The sequence below is a fragment of the Cyprinus carpio genome, chromosome A7 (genome assembly GCF_018340385.1).
Source record: "Cyprinus carpio isolate SPL01 chromosome A7, ASM1834038v1, whole genome shotgun sequence".
Lineage (NCBI taxonomy): Eukaryota > Metazoa > Chordata > Actinopteri > Cypriniformes > Cyprinidae > Cyprinus > Cyprinus carpio.
This window is the reverse complement of record NC_056578.1, coordinates 31,093,572-31,118,861: the sequence shown is the minus strand read 5'-3', so window position 1 is coordinate 31,118,861 and position 25,290 is coordinate 31,093,572. Positions and strand designations below refer to the sequence as shown.

At 35.7% G+C, this 25,290-nt stretch overlaps 1 protein-coding gene across 2 annotated transcripts; it reads left to right on the top strand.

Moving 5' to 3' along the window:
- The first annotated feature begins 1,567 nt into the window (after positions 1 to 1,567).
- Positions 1,568 to 24,701, top strand: LOC109109856 (TBC1 domain family, member 19). Of its 2 annotated transcripts, XM_042760804.1 has the most exons (21): positions 1,568 to 1,783; positions 1,911 to 1,983; positions 2,615 to 2,660; positions 3,719 to 3,794; positions 6,349 to 6,423; positions 6,516 to 6,579; positions 12,596 to 12,642; positions 12,992 to 13,102; positions 14,393 to 14,465; positions 14,820 to 14,858; positions 15,557 to 15,669; positions 18,071 to 18,145; positions 18,429 to 18,491; positions 19,667 to 19,751; positions 19,833 to 19,877; positions 20,069 to 20,101; positions 20,185 to 20,294; positions 20,406 to 20,497; positions 21,401 to 21,516; positions 21,796 to 21,866; positions 23,408 to 24,699. In XM_042760804.1, exons 1-21 carry the CDS (start codon positions 1,649 to 1,651, stop codon positions 23,480 to 23,482), a joined length of 1,617 nt encoding a protein of 538 aa, XP_042616738.1. In that variant the 5' UTR covers positions 1,568 to 1,648; the 3' UTR covers positions 23,483 to 24,699. The 2 variants fall into 2 exon arrangements, with proteins under 2 accessions (XP_042616738.1, XP_042616739.1); XM_042760805.1 differs by lacking the exon at positions 12,992 to 13,102 and having other exon boundaries at positions 23,408 to 24,701.
- The last annotated feature ends 589 nt before the right edge of the window (positions 24,702 to 25,290 follow it).

The following is a 25,290-nucleotide window of genomic DNA, read 5'->3' as shown; positions in this document are numbered from 1 at the left end:
CTGTAAGGGTTTAGGTGTAGGGCGATAGAAAAACCGGTTTGTACAGTATAAAAATCATTACGCCTGTGGAGAGTCCCCGTAAACCACAAATGCAAGTGTGTGTGTGTGTGTGTGTGTGTGTGTTGGTGTGTGTGTGTGTGTGTGTGTGTGTGTGTGTGTGTGTTTTGAACTGTTGTCTTCCATAAAAATAATGTGTACATGATTAGGCTATTCAGAAATCATTCTAATATGCTGATTATTATTTATTACACGAAGTGACACTAACTCTGTTTATTCTTTTACACAGAATTGAGCAACTATGACTTTATTTTACAAATTGAAAAATTAAATTGTTTGTGTGCTCTTGGTTCCCGATCTACTATCTTGACAGTAGCAGTTTATCCTCACGGAGATAATAAGGGCCTTTTTAGGGTCATTAACTGACCTCTCCACCGAACAAAGCACTGCCATGCTCACACATTTAAACAGCGTAGAAGATGCTTTATAGATTTGGAGAGTGAAGTTGATAGAGATAAAGAGACATGTGAAATGAACACAGACTTGAAACGCTTTTAAACATCTTTACTTGTACAACACAATGTAAAACAATGTTATTGTGTATGTGCATGTATAGCTTGCACCAATTATTCTACAACTATTCAGTGCTTCAGACCTGTTTGGAGTAGCTGTTGATCACGTCACTTCATTTGTGCTTGTTGATTAAATAAATAAATAAAAAAATAATATATGTGTGTGTGTGTGTGTGTGTGTGTGTGTGTGTATATATATAAGTCATAATGAATATATAACCTATATGATTTTTTTTCCTGCTGGAGATACTCCCAATTATTCTTCTGGATGACTAGTTTATTAGTAAAATATGTGCAAGTGTTTTAATGGTTTGGCTATGCAAGACCCTTTTTACTGTGACTATGCTAGTAGCCTATAACATACAACTAACTGATTAAGATTACTGTCAGCCAGGGTAAGTCTTTTGTGGAATACCACATGCAGGTTTTGTTATAGTAACTCAAAAATCTCTAGCACTGGCCAAAAGCCTTAATTCCTGATAGCTGCTCTCAGATATATTTGTGCATGATAAACATTATCAGCATTCCTGCTAAAAGAAACAGAGAAAAGAGAAACTGCTTTCTTGTTCATGTACAGTACATGTTCAGGTTCAGCCTGAGCATATTAAGAATGATCTTTTCTCTTTTCTGCATTGTCGACAGACCATTAGGGAGTACAGGTGGAAAAATATATGATTATAATGTGATTAAAAAAAAAAAAAAAAAAATCTCATCAACCACATAAAATGATCTTGTAATTCTTTGAAATCCCTGACTTTTGCATTTGAATCTTTGATTTTAATGTTTGAGACTACAAATTTACACATAATGAAATCTATGATGTATGCATTTTCAATTTATTTTTATATTTTTTACATATAGCCTAAATGTTCAATAAAGAAAATAAATACATAATAAGAACATAAATAAAAAGCATAATTTTGTGGAATTCATTATTTTGATTTTTATAACGGGAACTCTCATTATTAAAGTTAATAAATTCATGTCGGAACCTTGTGTTGAAGAAAGTGTTTCCTGGAGGGTTTGTTGTCATTCGCCTGGATACGGTGCTTGATCCTGCGGTGCTGCAGCGCTCACAGATGATCACAGAAAATCCCGTCGACATCACAAGTGTGCTGATGGACGAGAGCGCAGAGCTGTCCGTCTCTGTAACGCAGATTGTGCAGCGGCTCAAGGGGACTCATTTACACTCTCAGCTGGAGAAACAGGCTAAAGTGAGTAGCTTCAGCTGAGCTAACTGCTTGCAGAGTGTGCAACGCGAAATACGGTCACTGACTGCAGCATATACTGCCTGCTTGCGTTTGCTGTTGTTTCATTGCAGAAGTGTGTCTTTTCCCCTAGGAATGTTTGCACAAACCCGAAATTAAACTGGAAACGCTGAAAGATGATGTGAGAAGATTGTTAAAGGCATCAGGTATGACATGGCTGTCAGATGTAGATTTTTTTTTTTAAATGTAATTTTAAACAATTATCTTTTATTTCAATTAAAACCGAATTCTTGGTATTTTTTGTAAACTACTGTTCAAAAGTTTGGGGTCAGTAAGTGCTACTTTATTTAAAAAAAATAATTAATTAATTAATGCTTTCATTCAGCAGGGATTCATTAAAATGATCAAAAGTGTCAGTAAAGACATTTATATTGTTAGAAAATATTTTTCTTTTTATTTATATTAAATATAACTTTTTAATATTTTAATATAATAGTATCAGGTTTTTTAATATATAAAAATATTAAGCATCACTGATCGGCATTGTTGATAATATTAAGAAATGTTTATTGAAAAGCAGAGCGCATATTAGAATGATTTTTGAAGGATCACGTGACTGAAGCCTGGAGTAATGGCTGCTGAAAAGTTAGCTGTGCCATCACAGGGATAAGTTAGATTTAAAAATATACTAAAATAGTGTTTCGTTTCTTTTAGTGTTTCATTTTTCTTTATACTGTATATATACATATATAAATCTATCAAGTGATGAATTGCTCAAGTGATAAATGTGTTCCCTGTGTGTTATTCTGAGTGTCACTGATACTTTCATTCTTGTAGGTTGGGAGAGAAAATTACAAAATGCAGTTTATAGGGAATTACACATGTAAGTAATATATTGTGGACATAAAATTATTTATATTTATATATAAAATTATATATATATATATATATATATATATATATATATATATATATATATATATATATATATATATATATATAAATAAAATTTTATATATATATATATATATATATATATATATGTATTTTTTTTCCTAATGAAGTTCATTAATTTCACTGACTAGTTTCTTCTACTTCTACTATTTTTAATATATTTTTTATTTTATTCCTGTATTACCTGAGATGATCAGCAATAAAAATTATGACATGAGATTTAGACAAGATGATATTCTCTCTCTCTCTCTCTCTCTCTCTCTCTTTTTATTTTTTTATCTCTCTCTCACATTCACACACACACACACAAACACACACACACACACACACACACACACACACACATTGAAAGTGTCTAGAGTGTTTGTTTCTCCAGCTTTAGTGGTTATACAGCAAATTACTTTTACAGAGTGTAGCCCATAAAATTGTTTGCGCTGGACATATATATATGTCTTTAAATATATATGACCCCTTGATTGAAAATGGACAGCATTGTGAGTTGTTTATCCAAAAATGAGTGTTTTAAGTTGATGGGACTGAAGAAAGACTGAAGGGACGAAAGGAAGAAGCTTCATAACATTAGATAATGGAGTATGGTGCCTTGATGCCAGAGTAGGATGTCAGAGTTTTGAGAATAGGAGGAGCCAATATATGAATACAACAGAATGCAACGGTTTGGTTCCGGAAGTAAAAATCTCATTCATTTTCTTTATAGAAGAATTAACAAAAACATTTAAAGACAGATCTACTCTCTGCTGTGTGGTTGTTAAACAATGGAGTATGCTTTTGTTGGAGCCATCAGCAGTAGTTCTTTATTATTATTATTATTATTATTATTATTATTATTATTATTACTACTACTACTAATATTATTATTATTTTTTTATTTGCAGAAATTGCATGTTACACATATTTTTGCATGCTGAATTAATGTGATTCATGGTTTGTGATTCATGCATATGTGCTGTATGTTTATGTGTGGTGTAGTCTGCCTCCCTCTGGGCACCCTAGAGCACCTCCTGAACACACCAAAGAGCCCTTGGAATATATGTGCAAAGCCCAGGTACACACTCTTTCTCTTACATCTGTATATTTATTATTCTGACTCTTTTTAGTCTTTATACAAACCCCTAGTCTTTATACAAAAAAGTTGGGACACTGTATAAATTGTGAGTAAAAAAGGAATGGAATAATTTACAAATCTCATAAAACTTATATTTTATTCACGGTAGAATTTTGATTAAATATAGGATGTTGATAGTTTGAAATTTTGAAATTTAATGATAAATATTTGTTAATTTTGGATTTTATGAGAGCTACCCATTCCAAAAAAGTTGGGACAGGTAGCAATAAGAGGCCGGAAAAGTTAAATGTACATATAAAGAACAGCTGGAGGACCAATTTGCAACTTATTAGGTCAATTGGCAACATGATTGGGTATAAAAAGAGCCTCTCAGAGTGGCAGTGTCTCTCAGAAGTCAAGATGGACAGAGGATCACCAATTCCCCAATGCTGCAGCGAAAAATAGTGGAGTAATATCAGAAAGGAGTTTCTCAGAGAAAAATTGCAAAGAGTTTGAAGTTATCATCATCTACAGTACATAATATCATCCAAAGATTCAGAGAATCTGGAACAATCTCTGTGCGTAAGGGTCAAGGCCGGAAAACCATACTGGATGTCTGTGATCTTCGGGCCCTTAGACGGCACTGCATCACATACAGGAATGCTACTGTAATGGAAATCACAACATGGGCTCAGGAATACTTCCAGAAAACATTGTCGGTGAACACAATCCACCGTGCCATTCGCTGTTGCCAGCTAAAACTCTTATAGGTCAAAAAAGAAGCCATATCTAAACATGATCCAGAAGCGCAGGCGTTTTCTCTGGGCCAAGGCTAATTTAAAATGGACTGTGCCAAAGTGGAAAACTGTTCTGTGGTCAGACGAATCAAAATTTTGAAGTTCTTTTTGGAAAACTGGGACGCCGTGTCATCCGGACTAAAGAGGACAAGGACAACCCAAGTTGTTATCAGCGCTCAGTTCAGAAGCCTGCATGTCTGATGGTATGGGGTTGCATGAGTGCGTGTGGCATGGGCAGCTTACACATCTGGAAAGCCACCATCAATGCTGAAAGGTATATCCAAGTTCTAGAAAAACATATGCTCCCATCCAGATGTCGACTCTTTCAGGGAAGACCTTGCATTTTCCAACATGACAATGCCAGACCACATACTGCATCAATTACAACATCATGGGTGCGTAGAAGAAGGATCCGGGTACTGAAATGGCCAGACTGCAGTCCAGATCTTTCACCCAAAGAAAACATTTGGCGCATCATAAAGAGGAAGATGCAACAAAGAAGACCTAAGACAGTTGAGCATCTAGAAGCCTGTATTAGACAAGAATGGGACAACATTCCTATTCCTAAACTTGAGCAACTTGTCTCCTCAGTCCCCAGACGTTTGCAGACTATTATAAAAAGAAGAGGAGATGCCACACAGTGGTAAACATGGGCTTGTCCTAACTTTTTTGAGATGTGTTGATGCCATGAAATTTAAAATCAACTTATTTTTCCCTTAAAATGATAAATTTTCTCAGCTTAAACATTTGATATGTCATCTATGTTGTATTCTGAATAAAATATTGAAATTTGAAACTGCCACATCATTGCATTCTGTTTTTATTCACAATTTGTACAGTGTCCCAACTTTTTTGGAATCAGGTTTGTATCTTTCTCTGCTTATACTTCGCATACAGTGGCATCAAACAGTATTTGGACACTTTTGAACTCTTACTGTAAGTCACACTTTAAATTTCTGAATATCATTGCATAAGTAACAAAAGGTTATGCTACGTTTGACTCTGCAGGCAAAATGACAAATTACATTTTTTCAGAACGAACTTCATTTTCTGAGCCATTACTTTTTATTAACTGGTGTCAAGGTGACTTGAGTGAATGTACTGTACTGTAGCTCAAGTTCACAAAGGTGTCCTAACAGAGTAATTACAGAAGCAGTTTACTACATTAACTATGAACATGATCTGGATGTTAACATTCTGCTTCAGTAAATATAAAATACCGTTCAAAATGTTTGGTTCAGTAAGATCTTCCAGTGATTTTAAAAGAAGTCTATGATCAGCAAGGCTGCATTTATTTAATCAAAAATACAGTAAAAACAATAACATTGTGAACATTATTACAATTAAAAAAAGACAGTTTTCTTTATTAATACATTTTAAAATGTAATGTAGTTTACATTTACATTACATTCAGTTTACATTATTCAGTTGTGCTGCTTAATACTTTTTTTTTTTTTTTTTTTTTTTTTTTTTTTTATAAATAGAAATCTAATGCATCTTTTAAAAAAGTCTTACTGACTCCCAAATCTTAAGTCATCATTTGTAACGTAAACCTAACAAACTTGTTTTGGTGAGATGTTCTGCTTGAAAAATATGTTTGTGCTATTTTCTTTACAATAGATTACACTTGTTTTATATTTTGATATATTTTGCAAAGATGTTCATACATTAGGTGTGGTGTAAGTGTCCAAATACATTTTGGAGCCATGCAGTGTACATAGATGACTGATTGTTTGTCTTGTGTGTGTTTGTTGTAGGTGAACTGGGAGAAGAGGATCCTGAAGAGTTTGAACAGTATGTGCACTGAGTTGGGAATTCCACTGGCACGGAAGGTATCATTATGTATATTTCAATGTATGTACAATAAGTCATTTACATGTGCATTTGAGCAATTAAACTGTTTTTTTTTTTTTCTGTTTTACAGCGGCCGGTCCCAGAGCAGAAAGAGCTGACAAATAAATGGAATGAGATGGGAACTGATGAACCAGGTAATGCAGACACTAACAATCTGACATGTTCAAGGTTGCATCTCGATGTGTGTGTGTGTTCATACATTGCAGAATGTTTACACCCAGGGGTTTGGCTCACACACAGAAGCCCTGAACAGGATAACAGCTCCATAACAATGCTATCAGTTTGCAGTGTATATGATAACATTCACCGCTTTCTGCATGACACGGGCATAAACAGGCCTTCTTGTGAAACCAGAGCATGTCCAGATGCCTGGACCACATCCCAATTACTAAAGCTAATGCTTCGTTTCTTTCTTGCATTCTTCTTTCTGCTTGCACTTCTTTGTTTCTCTTGTTCTTGTTCTGTCTTTTTTACAATTTCAGCATGACTTTGAAAACATTCAGTTCAAATTCCAGACTTACATTTTTTTCCATGAAAGAGGATTACTTTCTCCCAAAATGATCATTAGGTCATAATTTATATGACCCATTCACATTTTGTTAGTTAACATGTCCCTCCCACATTTGGATCACAAAAGTAGATATTTATACTCTTTTTCCATTAAAATGAAAGTGTACAGTCGTGGCCAAAAGTTTTGGCAGTGAGATAAATTTTGTGTTTTGCAAAGTTTGCAGCTTAAGCTGTTGTGGTGTTAATTCACATTGTTTCTAGATTATTGTGTAGAGTGACCAGATGCATTTGAAATAATTGCTAAAAGCTTCATTGGCCAAAAAAATTAATTTTTTACAAAAAAACAAATTTCACTTTTTTTGATCCTGACACAAAATGACCAGCTTACATTAATTGACTGATCATATCAGCAGCACATGTGAAAGTGTGAATGAGTACTAGTCTGGTGAAATCACTATTGTACTAAATATGGATTGTAAGAGCAGACTGATTGCTATAAAAGGAGGAAGAAGCGCTTTCAGTCATTGTGTTCTTGTTAGGAATGGTTACCACCAAAGAAACACGTACAGCCATCATCACTTTGCATCAAAATGGCCTGTGTCTACCAGGCCCTTATCATCAGAAAAAGTTTCCAATACTTGGCCAAGTGGCCACGAGCCACGAGGTGCAGTAGGATCCAGTAAAAGTACAATATCCCCAGCACTAAATCTTTGTAGTTCTTTTGTCCATTTTTGACATTTTTGAAGCTGAGGAAGATACTCCCGTATCCATCTTATCCAGAAAAGATAAGCTAGATACTGAACTTTTTTCCATCCCCCTTTTCACATAGAGATCTGTCTTTTCCAAAAGACCTTGTGGAAGAGCAGGCTTGCCTTTCATGAGAAGCAGATGATTTGGAGTAAGAGCTTCAAGATCGTTGGGATCACTGGATACCTTAATAATTGGATGATCATTTAGAATTGATTCTACTTCACACAGAATGGTATGAAAGGATTAGTCATCCAGTGTTTGTTGGTGAAGTACAGAGCAAAGAATGTTTCTCAACATACGAATAATCCCCATGCTCCCATGCACCTCCACAATGAGAGCCAGCCAGGGGATTGCTCCACTGAACCCCTACTTGAAGTAATTCCCTTTCAATTTGCTTGTCATTCCATGCAGTAATGGCCTCTTTCAACTCTCTATTGGCACTAATGAAGTTTTTCCCATTATCTGACCTGATGTGTACTACTTGACCTCTTTGAGAAATGAATCTTCATAGAGCATTTATACATCCATCTGTGTCCAAGGAATTGGCTACTTTCAAATGCACCTCTCTACTTGCCATACAAGTAAAATTCACTCCGTAACATTTTACAGTAATGCGTCCTCTTGTAGACGTAACGTCTACATACAATACATTTAGAAATTACCTTTCTTGCAGCGGCATTGGCATTTGTAATCCAATATGTTTGTCTCAGTTTGGACAACATATAATTCCTGCCACAATGACCCAATTGTTCATGAATGTGACGAAGCAGGAGACTCGAAATATGGTGATTCTTGGACAAAATGATGGGATGTTTGGATTCTATAGGCATAGCTGCCTTCCTGAGTCTTCCTCCTACTCTTATAAGTTCATCATCCAATACAGGGTCCAATCTGTATATACTGCTCTCCTTCTTAACTCCATGTGAACTGTGCTTTTGTTGTTCAATCTCATCTTGAAACTCTTGTTGCTGACTGAAACGAACAGTGGCCATTTCGGCCTCAAAGATTTCTTCCAATGACAAAGATGGTCCACCAAGAGTTGCTTTGAACAACTTAATTTGTTCATCTATGGTTGTTTTAGTAGTATTGCAGTTCCTTTCCAGTGACAGCAATTCCTTCCTTTTGAGATCTTATTCAGTAGCTTCTTCACCTTGAGTATCCAAGCGACTGCTACTTTCAGTTTTTCAAGAAAAATGATAATCCTTTTTCCTCTAACGTTGAGCTCATTCATCAGTTGCTCTGAACAAAATGAGGCTGAACTCCCAGGGTCCAAAACGGTGTAAGTCTGAATCACTTTCTGACTTTTGACTGATTTTACTTGTACTGGGACGATTGAAAGCAAACACTTTTTTCATTCCCGGCCCCTGTATGTCCACAAGTTAGGGTAGAAACTATGCTGCTCCTCTTTTCAGTGTCTTTACCTGTGGATTTACAACTGGCAATTTGCGATATATGTGCAAAACTGTAGGATGCATTTGCTTGCAGACTTCACAGACAAGGCGATTATCGCATTCTTTGCTTACATGTCCTGACTTCAAACAACTGAAACAAATTCCTTTTCCTTTCAAAAAGTCAATCTTTTCTTGCTGTGACTTCTTCTTTTAAGCATAACACCTTTCTAAAACATGACTGCCTTGACATAAGCAAGTCTTGTTTTCATTGGTCTTGCTCGCTGAACGAGTTCTTTGTTGCAAGTTTTGAAATCCACAAGATGCAAGAAATTAGCTCTCCCTTTGATCAAATCCATTATCTCACAGGCTCTTTCTCTCCAACGTTCTCTCAACTTGAAAGGTAACTTCATTACAACAGTTCTCATATTACTTGGCATACTGAGCTCTTGCATATAAGAGATATCCCCAATAAGATTACAACATGAGCGCAGAAACAAAGAATATGCATATAACCCTTGTGCGTCCTCTGTCTTTATTAAGGACCAGCCTAAAGCTTTATCCATATACACTGCAGCGACTTTAAATTCATTACGAAATTTGCTCCTTCAGAAGATTTTTAGCTAATGAATAACCTATATCAGGATCGAGATTTTGACAACTCCCAACCAATTCTTTAGGTTGTCCTATGGTAAATTGTTCCAGAAAATACAAGCAGTCCCTTTTATTCATCAACACCATGCTCAAACACTCGAATAAAGGGTACATAATGGAGTGGGTTACCATCAAAGACTGGAATCTCTCTATTTGGAGGTGTGTGAGTTTGAGCTTGATGTACCAGATATGCAGTGAGCTCCTCCTGCCTTTTCAAAATCTCAAACAGAGGTTCATCTTGAGATTGAAGTGGGTTTGTAGCTTGTGTTGCCACATTGCCTCTTGATTTTTGTACAAAGTAACGTGAATCCTGATGTTGGTGAGTACTGCTGTCATAAGTGTTCAGTCCTCCTTTGTGCTGCATTTTTGTTGATTGTGATGGAATATTAGAGGTAAAACCAACTAGTTGTGATGGACCCCTGTAAATAACTCTAGCTGTACCCACTGATATTTGACTCACTGGCTCATATGCAGTAGCTTGTGGATTTAACATCTTTGGTCTTGTAGAATCAAAAATTCAATTTCCTGTCACATCCCTTGATGTTTGACCCTTTGTTACTTCTTTTCCTTTAGAACAAGAACTACCAGTATGTGAACATTTGCTATGACTGTCAAAAGTATTTAAAACAGCAATTTTTGCAGTAGATGCGGCATTTTCAGCATCTAATTCAAGTTGCTCCTTTTGTTTCCTCAGTTCCTCCTGCTGTGTTTCAATTGCATGTTTAGTTTTCAATGCAGCGGCATGCACCTTAAGTGCAGCTCTTTCTGCCTCGGCCTGTACATGAGCTGATACAGTGGAAGAACCGCTGCTTTTGGAACTGTGTTTACTATAGGCAGTGGTACCCTTTGAAACATTTGAAACACTGTCCTCTGGGATAACCTCATCATTAACATTTACATCAGTAACCCCTTCAGAAGTTCCCTGACATGTTACAGATGTGGACAACCATACATTTACATGTTCAATAAACTCATTTTTTGGAATCATTTTTGCCTTGAACCATACATCATGTTTCTTAATTTCATTATCAGGTAACAAAGTCAACAAGGATTCATGTGCTTCCTGAGCCTCTAAACATAACTCATTGAAATTTTCAAATACACTTCGTACCTCAGACTCATATTCTTTGTTATCTTGCATCAACCTTTTAATAGTTTCTATCATTTTATTTGCTTTGTTCAGTTTTGCCTTTCTCAGTGCTTGCAATGAATCAAGCTTTTCCACCAAGGCCTTTGCTGTAAGTTTAACTGGCCTTCTTTGCCTTTCAGATTCGTTAGCATTACAAAGCTGCTGTTTTGTCACAGTGGATTCCTCTGCATTCACATACTTCTCATCCATATTACGACAATATCACAACAACCATACAGTTCAAAGAAATATTCAACCTTTGGCAACCAATGCATTGGATGTACGCTAGTTTTGTGTGCACACATAGTAAATGGCCACTTTATTCTGTTATTGTCGCAACAATGTACCTTTTAATCCATTGCCGAATCCAAATCCAACGTGAATCCAACAGAAACAGCAAACGAAATCCAATGCAACTCCAACAGAAATAGCAAATGGAGTCCGATATCCACTTAAATCCATAGCCTACTGAGCTGAAAACGTGTTCAATGAAGAGCTGTCTCTGAAGTGAAATCCATGTGTTAAAGTTAATGCTCACTGGAAACAGTGGTTTTTGACTTAATGTTATGGCTTTCCTATAAACCGTTGTTGCTGATAACGGGAGTGAGCACGTATTTAACACGTGCAAAAACATGCATATTGACGTAGATCCAAGCATATCTTATGCACAGCACATATCCACATACTGCACAATTCACATTCTTGCAAATTAACCTTTAGCACGGTCAAAAACCAATCAGGCCTATATGGTAGAGTGGCCAGATGGAAGCCACTCCTCAATGAAAGGCACGACTCTCTTTGGCCTGATTGGCAAGCGTCAAGTCTGGAGGAAACCAGGCACCGCTCATCACCTTGCCAATACCATCCCTACATTGAAGCATGGCGGTGGCAGCATCATGCTGTGGGGTAATATGGGAAATGGGAAAGATGAATGCAGCAATGTACAGAGACATCCTTGATGAAAACCTGCTCCAGAGCGTTCTGGACCTCAGACTGGGCTGAAGGTTTGTCTTCCAACAGGACAAAGACCCTAAGCACACAGCCAAGATATCAAAGGAGTGGCTACGGGACAACTGTGAATGTCCTTGATTGGCCCAGCCAGAGCCCAGACTTGAACCTGATTGAACATCTCTGGAGAGATCTGAAAATGGCTGTGCGCTGACACTCCCCATCCCACCTGATGGAACTTGAGAGGTCCTGCAAAGGAGAATGGGAGAAACTGCCCCAAAATAGGCATGCCAAACTTGTAGCATCATACTCAAAAAGATAATATAATATAATATAATTTTTTTGTGTATTTATATTTTTGTGTACATTTTTTTTTCCTGATCATTTGCCAGTTTTAAAAACTGACAACATTTTTCAGTTGTTACTTATCAATATTAATCACTGTGGCTGTGAAATGAGATCATACCGCAGATAACAGAGAGCAGTAAAAATACTGGGGTTGTAAGTTAAGGCTACCATCAATTCTAGAGCAATTATCTCTGCTGTATTATAAATACCACGTCAACAGAATGTCTTTGGCATGATTGAAGGGTTAAGATTGAGAGAATTTCATCATCATGTTTGCATCTTTTCCACTTTCCTCCACTGTGCTAATGCAAAGACTCAACCATGTTCTATTGCTCTCTTGTTTTCAATTACACTAATTGGTAGGCTATTATAATATGCAAGTTTGGAAGCACTCAGATCTGTGTTTTTTTTTTTTTATTGCAGACCTAAGCAAATTCAGGCCTGTCTATGCACCCAAAGATTTCCTTGAGGTGGGTCTAGCTTACATAATCAAATCAGTTTATTGAAAACATCCGGTCCAAATGTGAAAGATAGGCCTATTAAGCAGATACGAAGCAGCTGATTGGATTCCCTCAGGAAATGTTCAGCTAAATTACTCTGAGTGAGAATTGACTGAGAGGTTGTTTTGATAGCACCACAGAGCCAATTGTGTTTACACTTATGAATAGTTGTCTATATAGTTGGCATATTCAGCTGGGATAAGAGGGGTTTGTAGAAAATGTTATCAAAGGTTGTAGCATTTATCATGTCTATTACATTTTACCATACATGTATATTCATATTTAGGTAAGATGAAATATAAAATAAATTTTTGTGTAGGTGTTGGTTGGTTTAAGAAACCCAAATAATGAGCGCAGTGAAGATCTCACAGTCAGAAGCCACTGGGGATTAATCCAGGTTTCCCTCAACGTCCGTGACATTCCTCAAATGGTGAAGCTCCCTCTTTATATTTCACTTCATTTTATTTTCATGTAAAAAAAAAACAAAAAAAAATTTCTCTAAACAAATTACAGTAATTAGGAGTTAGAGAATAATCTGAGGGGCCGTTTACACGACAACTTTTTCAGCCAAAAAACGGGAAACGTTTTATGCGTTTTGACTGTTCGTTTACACGACAACAGCATTTTGGGGACTGAAAATGCATATTTTTGAAAACGGGTTTCAAAGTGCAAGTTTTTGAAAACGGCACCTTTATCATTTCTTTACAAACACCCAGTACGGGAATCTTTAAAAACGGTGACGTCATGCGTGTGTGTAGTACGTGTTAGGTATTTAGACATGCGCAGTACGTGTCAATTTTAAAGGCAAGCGCGAACAAACATACACAACAATGGCGGAGTATATGGTACCATTGTTGCTGCTCAAGAGTTTGCTAACGCTTCTTCAGCAAAGTGTGGATTTACTTCACCAATATTACAACCAACAGTGGAGACGCATCATATACAACATATAATCATCATTTCCCTACAGGTACTGTTTACTAACAAGGTGACAGCGCCAACTACTGGCCTGGCATACTTAATAGTGATTTTGGCCGTTTTTGCAGATATGTGTAAACGCAAATCGATTTGAAAACTTTTTAAAAACGCAAGAGGAAAACTACATCGTTGTCGTGTAAACATAGACTAAGTGATTGTGGAAACTATCTTGGTTCTCCCTGCTCATTTAAACCATTTGTTTCCCTTTTATTTTCAATGTTTTATATGAAGTTTGAATATGAAAATCATATGACTTTTTGTGTAGCATTAACATTGATAATAAAAACTAAAACAAGTGTTTTTGAATATGAAAATTACTTTTTTTTTTTTGTTTAGTTTGCTATTGTAATGAAAATTGATAATAAATTTTATACTAACAACAGTTTAACATTGTTTAGCACAAGTGTATGTTGGGTGATTTTTGTCTTTTATGACTTGTCCCACAATGGAATGTTCCAGAAAGCACTAGAATATTACAGTGTTACAGAAACTACAGAATGTTTCCATCCTAGTACAATAATAATTGGCACCACAGAATTGCAGAACCATAAGAATTTAAGTGAAACAAATTTTTGTTACATTGTGTAATTTATCAAACCTCACATTCCCATCCACTTTTTAAAACCGCAGATGATTGATGTAAAATAAAATTTATTTTCAAAATTCCTTTTAACCCATGCACATCTATTGGTAGGGATCAGGTATTTTGATACTTGTGACCAATTATTTGTATTTGTTACAGAGGGAAATGTATCCAGAACTAGGTCTTACTTATGGACAGCTTGGTATAGATGATCACACGCATGTTCCTCCAGGTAAATATTTACACATTTCGTCCATAACATGACCATGGAGTAATAGAATTACATGGGTTGAGCTCCACTACTGCCAGATCCCAGATACCTTCCACACTAATTGAAATATTTGTAGGGTGTTCCTCCTGGTTTTGATAAGTAACAAATGACACGTCACAAGCCAACAGAAGCTTCACCTACTGTATGCCGCTTGCTTGTGATGTTTTGACCCTTGAAACTCTATGTATAATGTAGTATGTTTATGTATTCTATTGAATGCTACCAAAGAGGATCACTGCTCATTTTTAAATATTGGTGTTGTATGCTCTGTTTGCACTCTCACTTCTTTTCTATCTCTCTGCTGTTTCAACACAGATTTGTTTGAGAGTGAGCACATTCACATTGGAAAAAAAGGTAAAAATAAACTCTTTTTGGCTTGTTTTTATAATGAGGAAAATGCGCTTACAATAACATTATTTTTTTCTGAAAGAAATTAATACTTTGAATCATCAATGAAGGATGCATAAACTTTATTGAAAGTGACAGTAAAGACATTTGTAATATTACTTTCTATTGATAAAGAAATCCTGAAAATAATAATAATATTAAACATTAAAATATTAAGCAACACAACTGTTTTCAATATTGATAATAATAAGAATTGTAACCTAAGCACTAAATCAGCATAGTAGAATGATTTCCAAAGGATTGTGAGAAACATAGAAAAGTTATTTTAAATTGTAATAATATTTCACAATGTTAATATTTTAATGTATTTTTTTTAAGAAATAAATGCAGCCTTGGTGAGCACAAGAGATCTCTTTCAAAAACATTAAAAGTCCTAAACATGAACAGTAGTGTAAGTTACTAAATATTTGCTTGGTTTTCTCTGAAGTGTTTCAGATCATTAGACATTATATTACGGGTTTCCTTTGAATGCGCCTTCATATACAAAACACTGCCTGTTTAGTCAGGGACAGAATTGACATCAAGGCAACTGCTTTAGGTTTTAGACACATCCAGAAAGTTTGTCTTTAAATAGCTAAGAGCCTCTCAAAAGTGTTTACTCAAACGTGTGAGGGTCCCACTCATGTTTATCTGCATTTCTGTAGTGGTGAGTGAGCAAGACAGTGCAGCGGCGCAGCAGTACAGCAGACAGGGCTGCCCCACCGGTCTCAGAGCCCAGCTATGGTCTCTCATCCTGAATACGACTAATGATCCTGAGGTAATGATCCAGAGGACTTCTTTCAAAAACATTTAAAAATGTTACCCACCCCATCCTTTTGAACAGTAGTGTATATGTCCTTTTTTTCTCGCTTTTATACACACACAGTCATGCACAGATCTTTAAACATATATAAAACTACCATAAATATTTATGTAGATTTAAACAACTGAAGCTATTTGTATATCTTAATTGACATTTATTACAGTTGTGAATGTGCCAGAACTGACATTTTATGGGTATTTATTTGTACTTATCAGACACATTCATGGCTGAAATGTTCCATATGCTGTGAAAATGACAGTTTATTAGTAATAAAAGCAAAACACTTTTTTTGTGAAGGTTAATAATATAATATATATAGATATATATATATATATATTGTGTGTGTGTGTGTGTGTGTGGTGTGTGTGTATATGTATACGTGTATATATATATATAATATATATATATATATATATATATATATATATATATATATATATATATATATATATATATATTAGGGCTGTCAAATAATAATCACGATTAATCACATCCAAAATAAAAGTTTTGTTTACATAATATATGTATGTGTACAGGGTATATTTATTATGTATATATAAATACACAACACATATAAATTATATATTTAGAAAAAATATTTACATGTATATACATTTATATATTTATTATTCTTATATTTTATATTTATATATAAATATATTTAATATATAAACATAACATATTCTTCTTAAATATATATACATGCATGTGTGGTGTATATATATACATAATAAATATACACAGTATACACACATATATTATGTAAACAAAACTTTTATTTTGGATGTGATTAATCGTGATTAATCATTTGACAGCCCTAATATATATATAAGATGCAAACATTTTTTACAGTAGAGATTTTGGTACAGGCTCAGATCATGTTCGGTTGGTGTGAAAGCGATTCTCGCTGATGCGATTTGCTATATAAGGTGGTTTGGCAGCCGATATTAATGATGTACAATCATTTATAATGCATAATTTTTATAGCAGAATGCTTTTCAAAATATGAAAAGACATCTGAAATTATACCCTGATCCAGACCAAGCAGTCCAATCAAGTGTAAAAACACTCTTAAATACACCTTCATAATACAATTAGCTTTGAGCTGCTTTTGGGGCAGAAATGACAGAGCAGCTGCCCACTGTGATTTTATTTATTTTTTTCTTCCTGGCCATCTAAAAGCTACCATTTTCAGATGTGAAGCAATGTCTCCCAGCTGGCTGATGGGTCCTTGGGCCTTCATTAAAGTAGTGAAACAGCATCTGGATAATGCACTTTCTCTATGTGTTAATAAGAAGACAAACACCCGGTGTGGGGCGACACATTTTAAACAAGTAGAGTAATCCCTTACTTTTTGAGCTAGTGCTGCAGATGTGGAGCCAGTGGAATGACAGAGGGGAAGAGGTTTAAATGTATCAAGTGGAACAATTATGTAACTGCTGATAAAGCAGCTGTCTGGATGACAGTGTCCAGCTCACATGCCTATCCTCCCAGAAAAATGGGAAAAATTCTCCTGTCCCTCCGGGTAACCTCTTTTAGAAAGACTCATGATTGGAGCCTGTCTAATGGGCGTCTTTATATGTTTAACATGAGGGGATATTCAAAGTTAAATATGATAAAGTTAGTTTGCAAGTTTGATTTCCAAGTAAGAGCTTCCTGGGATTACTTAAATGCAGAAAAATGGAAAGTTTCTGACTACAGTGTCTCTTTATGAACAGTATTATTTTGAATAATTCAACTCATAATGGCAAACTAATGTAACTATATTTGTTTTTTTTAATGTCACATTCATTTATCTCATGTGCTCCTATAGCTCAAGTGGTAGAGCATTGCGTTACGAAGTGCAAGGTTGGGGGTTCGATTCCCCGGGAACACATGATAGGTAAAAATTGATAGCCTGAATGCACTGTAAGTCGCTTTGGATAAAAGTGTCTGCTAAATGCATAAATTTAATTTAATTTAATTTAATTTAAAAATTTAATCTCTCTGACAGTGAGGTTATTAATGAAAAGGCCATTTTGTTATATTGTACTATTATATATAAAAAAGAATAATAATAAAAAAACAGAGCATAACATCTAATCATATTGATTTCAATCTGGTTCTAATTATATGCAGTGATTTGTTCCAACACAGCCTTTTGTGACATTTAATTTTTGACTCTTATTAATATGCTTCTTACAATAGCAATTTAATTAGTTAATTGGTTAGTATAATTAACTTAGCTGTAATGACTGGGGATAGTTTGATCTACATAGAGGTGCTTCTTTCTCCATTATGTACTGGTTAATTCAATTCAGCTGACTGAGATAAATTCACTCAGTGTCAATTCTTTTGTTTTTATGTCATTAAACAGGACATAACACATTATGAACAGCTGAAGGCTAGAGTTATAAACCATGACCTGCTGGTGGACAACCTAATATATAAGGTACATTTACAGTGCAGTTTATTTGATGGAAATTGTTTTGTATACACCATTTGTTCTATTGAAATTTCCTTAATAGGTTTTGAGACAATTGGGTTAAAGTTACACATATTTTCTTATATGACGCTTTTTCTTTTTCGCTTAGCTTATATGATAAAGATGTGATGGGAAGAGGACTGAATTGTTTTTGTTTGCAATGCTATTATATATATTTGAAAAGTGTCCCATTTTTGCACCCCAGTGCACCTGTGTCCGATTAAAATGCCTGATGCCTTTTCTTTCTCAGGATGTGAAGCTCACTGCAAGTAATGACGATTACTACTTTGTGTTTGAGGACTATTTATATCAAGTGAGTGAATGCATGTTGCTCTCTGTGTAACACACATTAAAGTCATAAAAAAGCTTTGAAAATCAAAGAAGGAGAATAATTTCCCAAGTTTATTTTGGACTTGACGTTAATAGAGGTCTTTGTACACATATGTGACAGTAGACTAAATTATTGTGAGAATGTTACCCATTCAAACCCATGCTCTTTGACTTCATGTACCTGAACCAAGATCGATAAAGATAGGACTGTTGTATAGTCTCACAGATAGACCTCTCTTAATAGACTTCTCTATTCATGGGGAATTCATGAGTCATTTTTATTATAGGAGCTTTAATAAATTTCCATTGCTTGATATTCAGTTTTACCACAAAATCATAAGAAGTTGTCGTATGCTTAATGGTAATGATGCTGAAACCAAGCGACCATGGTCTAGTCGTTTATAGCCATTTATGGAAAAATCCAATTGGGTTTTGTTGACGTACTAACTACTAACTTCCGGGTTGGCCTACAAAAATACGTCATCACTGCAGCACTCTATGATTGCCAACACAAACAGACACTTTGTATCTCTGGTAAATTGCTCATTTCCTGGTCCAGTTACATTTGAAGCTTTAGAGCTTTAATCTGCTGAGGTCAATAAGATGTTTTTTTTTCTTCTTTTTTTTATTATTTAACTGAAATTGAAATGTAATTAATTTTAAAAACAGCAATCCTTTTTTTTTTTTTTAATCAGTTATATCTGCTTTTTTTGTGATGCAGGCTTCTCAGTAGCTGCATTTTCTTAATTTGTTTTAAATGCACTTCTAAACCTTTTATAACTATACAAGGCCAAAAACAGTGCTAGTCAACTATAGTTTGCACGAGTGTGATAAACACTACTAGGCTGGAAAAGCAGACTAGTGAGTAGATGATGTTACTTGTTTGGTGTGATGACATTTAATGTCCCTGACAACCTCTTTAGTCCCATTTAGCCACTTGTTAGCAAGACTATTAAAAGCTTTTATTGATGTATTTTATGTCATAGAATAAAACATGAAAATATCTTGAGCTTGTGATAACCATAGCAATTCAAAAAACCCATTGAATTCAGGACAACTGAACCGGAATGGCTAAAATGCTAACTCATTTACGGTTTTTGGCCTACAGAAATACATCATCCCTGCATCACTCTATTTGTCCATTGTTTTTCTCCACAGGTCTTGCTGTGTTTTTCTCGAGACACTGCAGTCCTAGAGCATTTTAGCTACAACAGCGCTACACCACCTAAATCTTGCATCCAAAGTAATGTCTTTAAATGTTTATCTTTGTTGATATAATATCTTCCGTAGCTTCTTTTCAGTCTGTGAAATTTCTATTTCTCAGACAGTTCTGGCTCAGAGCAGTGTGCTATGGTTTACCCTCCCAATGGTGAGAAAGCAGCTTTTATAATACAGTATTTGCATGACAGCATGTCCCAGAGTGCACCTTATTAGTCTTCCCTCGTTGAATTCTCTGAAATTTGTCTGAAACCAGTGGTAGTGCATTTATTTGCAGTTTCACAAAACTCTTTTGTAATACCAGTAATCATTGTAACAGAATATGACCTCTCTGTCCTATAGGTGTCATCCCATTTCATGGCTTCTCAATGTATGGTGAGTATGCAGAATACTGCATACAGTTTAAAAAAGTCAAATCTATTTAGTAAACAAGCATCTTTCTGTGTCCTGTGTTGCAGTGGCCCCGCTGTGTTTCTTATATAACGAGCCGTCGACGCTGTACAGAGTGTTTAGAGAGATGTATATTCGCTACCTCTTCAGATTACACTCTGTCTCCTCGCATCCATCTGTAAGCATCTGTGTGTAACATGATAGATTGCCTCTGTGTCAGTTTGCTTAGGATGATGGATGTTTCTGAGCTCATCAAACCTGTGTGTGTGTGTGTGTGTGTGTTTCTTAGGGTATAGTGTCTTTGTGCTTGCAGTTTGAGAGATTACTGCAGACTCATCTTCCCCAGCTTTTCTACCATCTACGAGAGATTGGAGCCCAGCCGTGAGTTCACAATGCAGATTACTCTCTTTTTTTTTAACAGTGTATCTTGTATGATACATGAAAAATATGAACATTTGTCTTTATTCTTGTTTATTGGTTATTTGTCATTTTTTAAATAGTAATGTTGCTTCTAGACATAGTGGTAAAAGTATCTATGCAATTATTTTTGACAATTGATTAATCTAATTGGGTTCTGAGCCCACATCATTAACAAATATACTATCTTTAGATTGATAATACAATATTGTTTATAATTTAGGGCAAGGAAATTGTTATAAACCCCCATCTTTACTAAAGTTCTGTGCAAAACTTTCCAAAGTTGATGATTTTAGCCTACTGCATGATAAAATCGATTTAAAATGAAAGAAAGGGATTACCAGAAGCACCACAAGAGGCTAAGAACCACCCAGAACACCCTAGCAACTGCATAGGAACATGATTTAAACCACCTAGCAACCACACAGCAATGGGCTAAAAAGCATCTGTAATACCTTAGCAACTTCTTAGCAATGGGCTAAAACCCAGAAAAAAACAAGCTATTGTTACTTTATTTTCCTGATGAAACACCTGGAACAACTTAGAAACTGCAATTTTTTAAATGCAGTTTACTATTTTTATGTTACTTTAGTTACCAGATGAAATGATCATGTCACTTCAGTGAAACAGTGTCACATTGTAACAGTGCAGCGCCATCTAGTGGCTGAATTATGCGCACACAAGTCTCACACCTCAACATTCGTGAAAGCAAATAAAATACATTTTTGAATAAGGGTTTAAGTCTATACTGTGTGTATGTTTTGGGGAGTGTTTCTGAGTATATGTGTGTGTGTGTGTGTGTGTGTGTGTGTGTGTGTGTGTGTGTGTGTGTGTGTGTGTGTGTGTGTGTGTGTGTGTCGTCTTTAGGTTGCGTATTGCCTTTAAGTGGATAGTCCGAGCCTTCTCAGGATACCTGTCCACTGACCAGCTCCTATTGTTATGGGACCGTATCCTAGGATGTGATTCCTTAGAGATAGTAGCAGGTAGATCAATATTGCCTAATGTCAAACCTTTTGCCAACTATTGTGAACATGTAACATATAATTTACTGTCACTTCACTGTTTCAAATCACTTGTTGAGTACAGCCAGAGTTTGATAGTTAATCACTGTGTTTAGGAGGTGTTAAACTGTTTTTAATTTACCTTCAGTTTGAAAATGTGACCTTTATGTTAGGGCGCTCTTAAATAAGAAGGGTCAGTCAGTCATATGGCATACACCCAGTTTCCTGGATGATGACTATTTGTCTGTTCTTCTTTTTCAGTCCTGGCGGCTGCGGTCTTTGCCTTCCGAGCTGAAAACCTTATGGAAGTGACATCACTGGCATCAGCTGAGGTTGTTACTTGTGTGTGTGTGTATAAGAAGTACCAAAATAGTGTCTTCACTTACAGCCAACACAAGTAACCCAGTCCACCCAAAGCACATGCTTCAAAATTGCTGGGATAACCACTTTTAAAAGTGGACCACGTCCCCCACACCCCAGCTCTACAATGTTTAGACGATGTGATGTCAATTGTGATGGGAATTTTAGCATGACAGTTAACTGTCGACACTGTATATATATATATGTGTGTGTGTGTGTGTGTGTGTGTGTGTGTGTCCTTCTGTGCTTATGTATGTGTAACCGTTTATAACTCATTAGTTAAAAGATTATTAGTACAAGTTAAGCTCAGTTGTGGCATGATGTTGATTACCACAAAATAATTTGATTATCCTTCATATTTTCTTCTTTATTTTATATATATATATATATATATATATATATAAACACAAAAATCTGGGTTACAGTGAGACACTTACAATGGAAGTAAATAGGGACAATCTGTAAACGTTAAAATACTTTCCATATAAACAATATGAGTGTTAACATGATTTTTGTTAGGAATTGCTTACTAATTTTTCTGTGAAGTTACATCCAACATCTTTGTTGCCAATACAACATAACGCGATAAACTGCAAACCTTATAGCAATTTTGTTTGAGGGTGAAGATTCCCCTTCACTTTCATTGAAAAAACCTGTACACAGTTACCAAGATTACAAGATTATATTTTTTTTTAATATGCAAAAGCCTGACATGTTTTAATTGGGAATTAATTTCTACGTTTAACTTTTATGAAAGCATCCTGTGCTTGTTAAGAGGTCTGCACTGTCGGATGCTGTTGCATGCAACTTGAAGTGCATCTGACCTGCTTTCATTAATTCTAGCTGTAACCCCCAAGACGCTGTGAAGATGCTGCTGGACAGTATCTGCTTGCTTATGTACCACCTGGTCCCTACAGGACAAAGTATCATAACACGTTGTATTTTTAGCACCCAGGCCTGGTCCTGAAACATTAGAAGGAGATGTGCTAACCTGATAGGGGCCTCTAAATTTATTTGCTTCCAATTCCATAAGGACCGAAGCTTGAGAACACTTGATTCCTTCTGAAGGCGTCTGCCCAAACGGCTCCTGTGAGGCGGATGCACTCTAAGCACCTTCCAATCTTTTGAATCACATCATTGTGGGCCAGCAGACTCCATTTGGTGAAACTGGATTGACAGTTATGCATCTTTGTTGTTTGGCTAAAGGTGTAGTCACAAAAAACAAAAAAAGGTCATTATCCATTGTCAGCAACATTGTCAGTTTCAAACCAAGCAGTTTTCTGTTGATGAGTGCGGCAAATTCGCATGACTGACTTGCGCATAACAGAAATCTGCATGCTGAACTTTCACCAAACGTGACCGCACCTTAAGTGTCTGGTGTTTTTATTGCCAGGCAATTTGAATGAATGCCTCTATTGTGAATATTTACCATAATGGGCAACACTAGCTTAAATCCACAACCATGCTTGTATAATACATGGTCAGAAAGAGTTTTTGTTTTTGCTTCTTGCAGGCTGTTCTTGCTGACCTCTCAACCCTGAAGGTGATGCCCTTGCTGCAGATCTTCCTCTTCGCCACCTCCGTCTGAGAAACCAGCAGTGTATTTGTCTGTGTTGGTGGCGGAATGTTGCAGTCCATTTTGATTTCATTTTGACTTTAAAGGGATAGTTCACCCAGAAATGAAAAATCTGTTTGTTTTTTTTCTAATTTATTCACCCTCATGTCATTCCAATGACATTTGTATAATATTAGTATGTTTGTATGACTTTCTCTCTTCTTTGGAACATGAAAATTATTGAAGAATGTTGGTAATCCCGCAGTTTTGGTTACCATTGACTCCCAAATGGATAAACAGAAGTCCCACCCTGCTTTTTCCTTTTCCACAGAGAAATGCATTCAATTGCAGGAGTCCAGTTAATTGCAGACGCCCTGCTTCAGGTTGGGTTGATTAAGATTTCCAGGGAATTTTTTGAACTGCAATAGTGACACAATGGGAATGGAACATAATCATTTATAAATTATATGCTGTCATTTGTTTTTTTTATGATCTTAAACATACTTGTATAGATACTGTATACAAACAGTATTCTTATTTTGGAATGCAGATCTACTTCAGTTAGGAAACTCTGGTTAGCTCTTTGGCTTAGTTAGTGCCAGTGAATTTGGATGAGAACACTTATCAATGTATGAACATAAGGGTAATTGCTATGGATAACAGAAGCAGCACTGATGGAGATGCATATTTGCCTTTTTTATATTTGCATAATGGCTGTTTTGTATAACTTAAACTCAGATCTCATTACACTCCCTGAGATCACCAAAATGTTATTGATTTGAAAAGAGAAATGCAGGTAATTTTGAAGTCATACACCAAATGAATTGTGTTGTTTTGTCTGTATCGTCTGTTTGTTTTGAGCACGGGGGCACTTTACACATCTTTGCATGTGCAATAATGTCATACACATTTTATGCAAATTACAATTAACCAATATTCATTGTCTTTTGATTGCTAAAAGATATTGTTTTCTTTACACTAACATCACTTGTGTATGGGTTACTTCTGTTCTTCATAGTAGCTTTTATTTATTTAGAAGCAATTTTCGGATGCAGAAATGCATGTGAAGAATTGCCTAAACTACATACTAATTCATTATTCATTCAGTATAAACTGTATAATCTAAACATAATTCCATGTTGTTGAGGGCAAATGTTTCATTGCCCTACATTAATATGCATGACTAGATTTTGTTTCAACTACCATAAATATTTCAATAAATGTAATTAAATAAACGCTATAGAGTCTAAACAGTAATTTCATGTTGTTAGGTACAATTATTGCATTGCCCTACATTAATATGTATGACTAGATATTGTTTCAACCTCCATAAATATTTCAATAATTCTTTGTAACAGAATTTGTAATAATTCTATGTAATTGGATTTTAAATTTGTATTGTGTGTGGGTAGATATATAGATTTTCTATAGGACTGAGGTCTGGAGACTGGCTAGGCCATTCCATGACCTTAATGTGCTTTTTCTTGAGCCACTCATTTGTTGCCTTGGTGGTATGTTTTGGGTCATTGTCATGCTGGAAGACCCATCCATAACCCATCTTCAGTGTTCTGGCTGAAGGAAGGAGGTTCTCGTCCAAGATTTTACAGTACATGGCCCCGTCCATTTGCCCCCAATGTGGTAAGGTCGTCCTGTTCCCTTAGCAGAAAAACAGCCCCAAAGCATAATGTTTCCACCTCCGTGCTTGACTGTAGGGATGGTGTTCTTGGGGTCATAGTCAGCATTTCTCTCCCTCCAAACACGGTGAGTCAAGTTAGCCAAAAGCTCAATTTTGGTCTCATCTGACCACAGCACTTTCTCCCAAGTCTTCCTGAATCATTTAG

What these genes read in the sequence shown, in the direction of transcription:
- LOC109109856 (XM_042760804.1), top strand. Translation starts at nt 1,649, where the DNA reads ATGATCACAGAAAATCCCGTCGACATCACAAGTGTGCTGATGGACGAG. An exon ending in GAATTCCACTGGCACGGAAG is followed by an intron (nt 6,424 to 6,515) that starts GTATCATTATGT and finishes TCTGTTTTACAG; the next exon opens with CGGCCGGTCCCAGAGCAGAA. An exon ending in CACCCAAAGATTTCCTTGAG is followed by an intron (nt 12,643 to 12,991) that starts GTGGGTCTAGCT and finishes ATTTTTGTGTAG; the next exon opens with GTGTTGGTTGGTTTAAGAAA.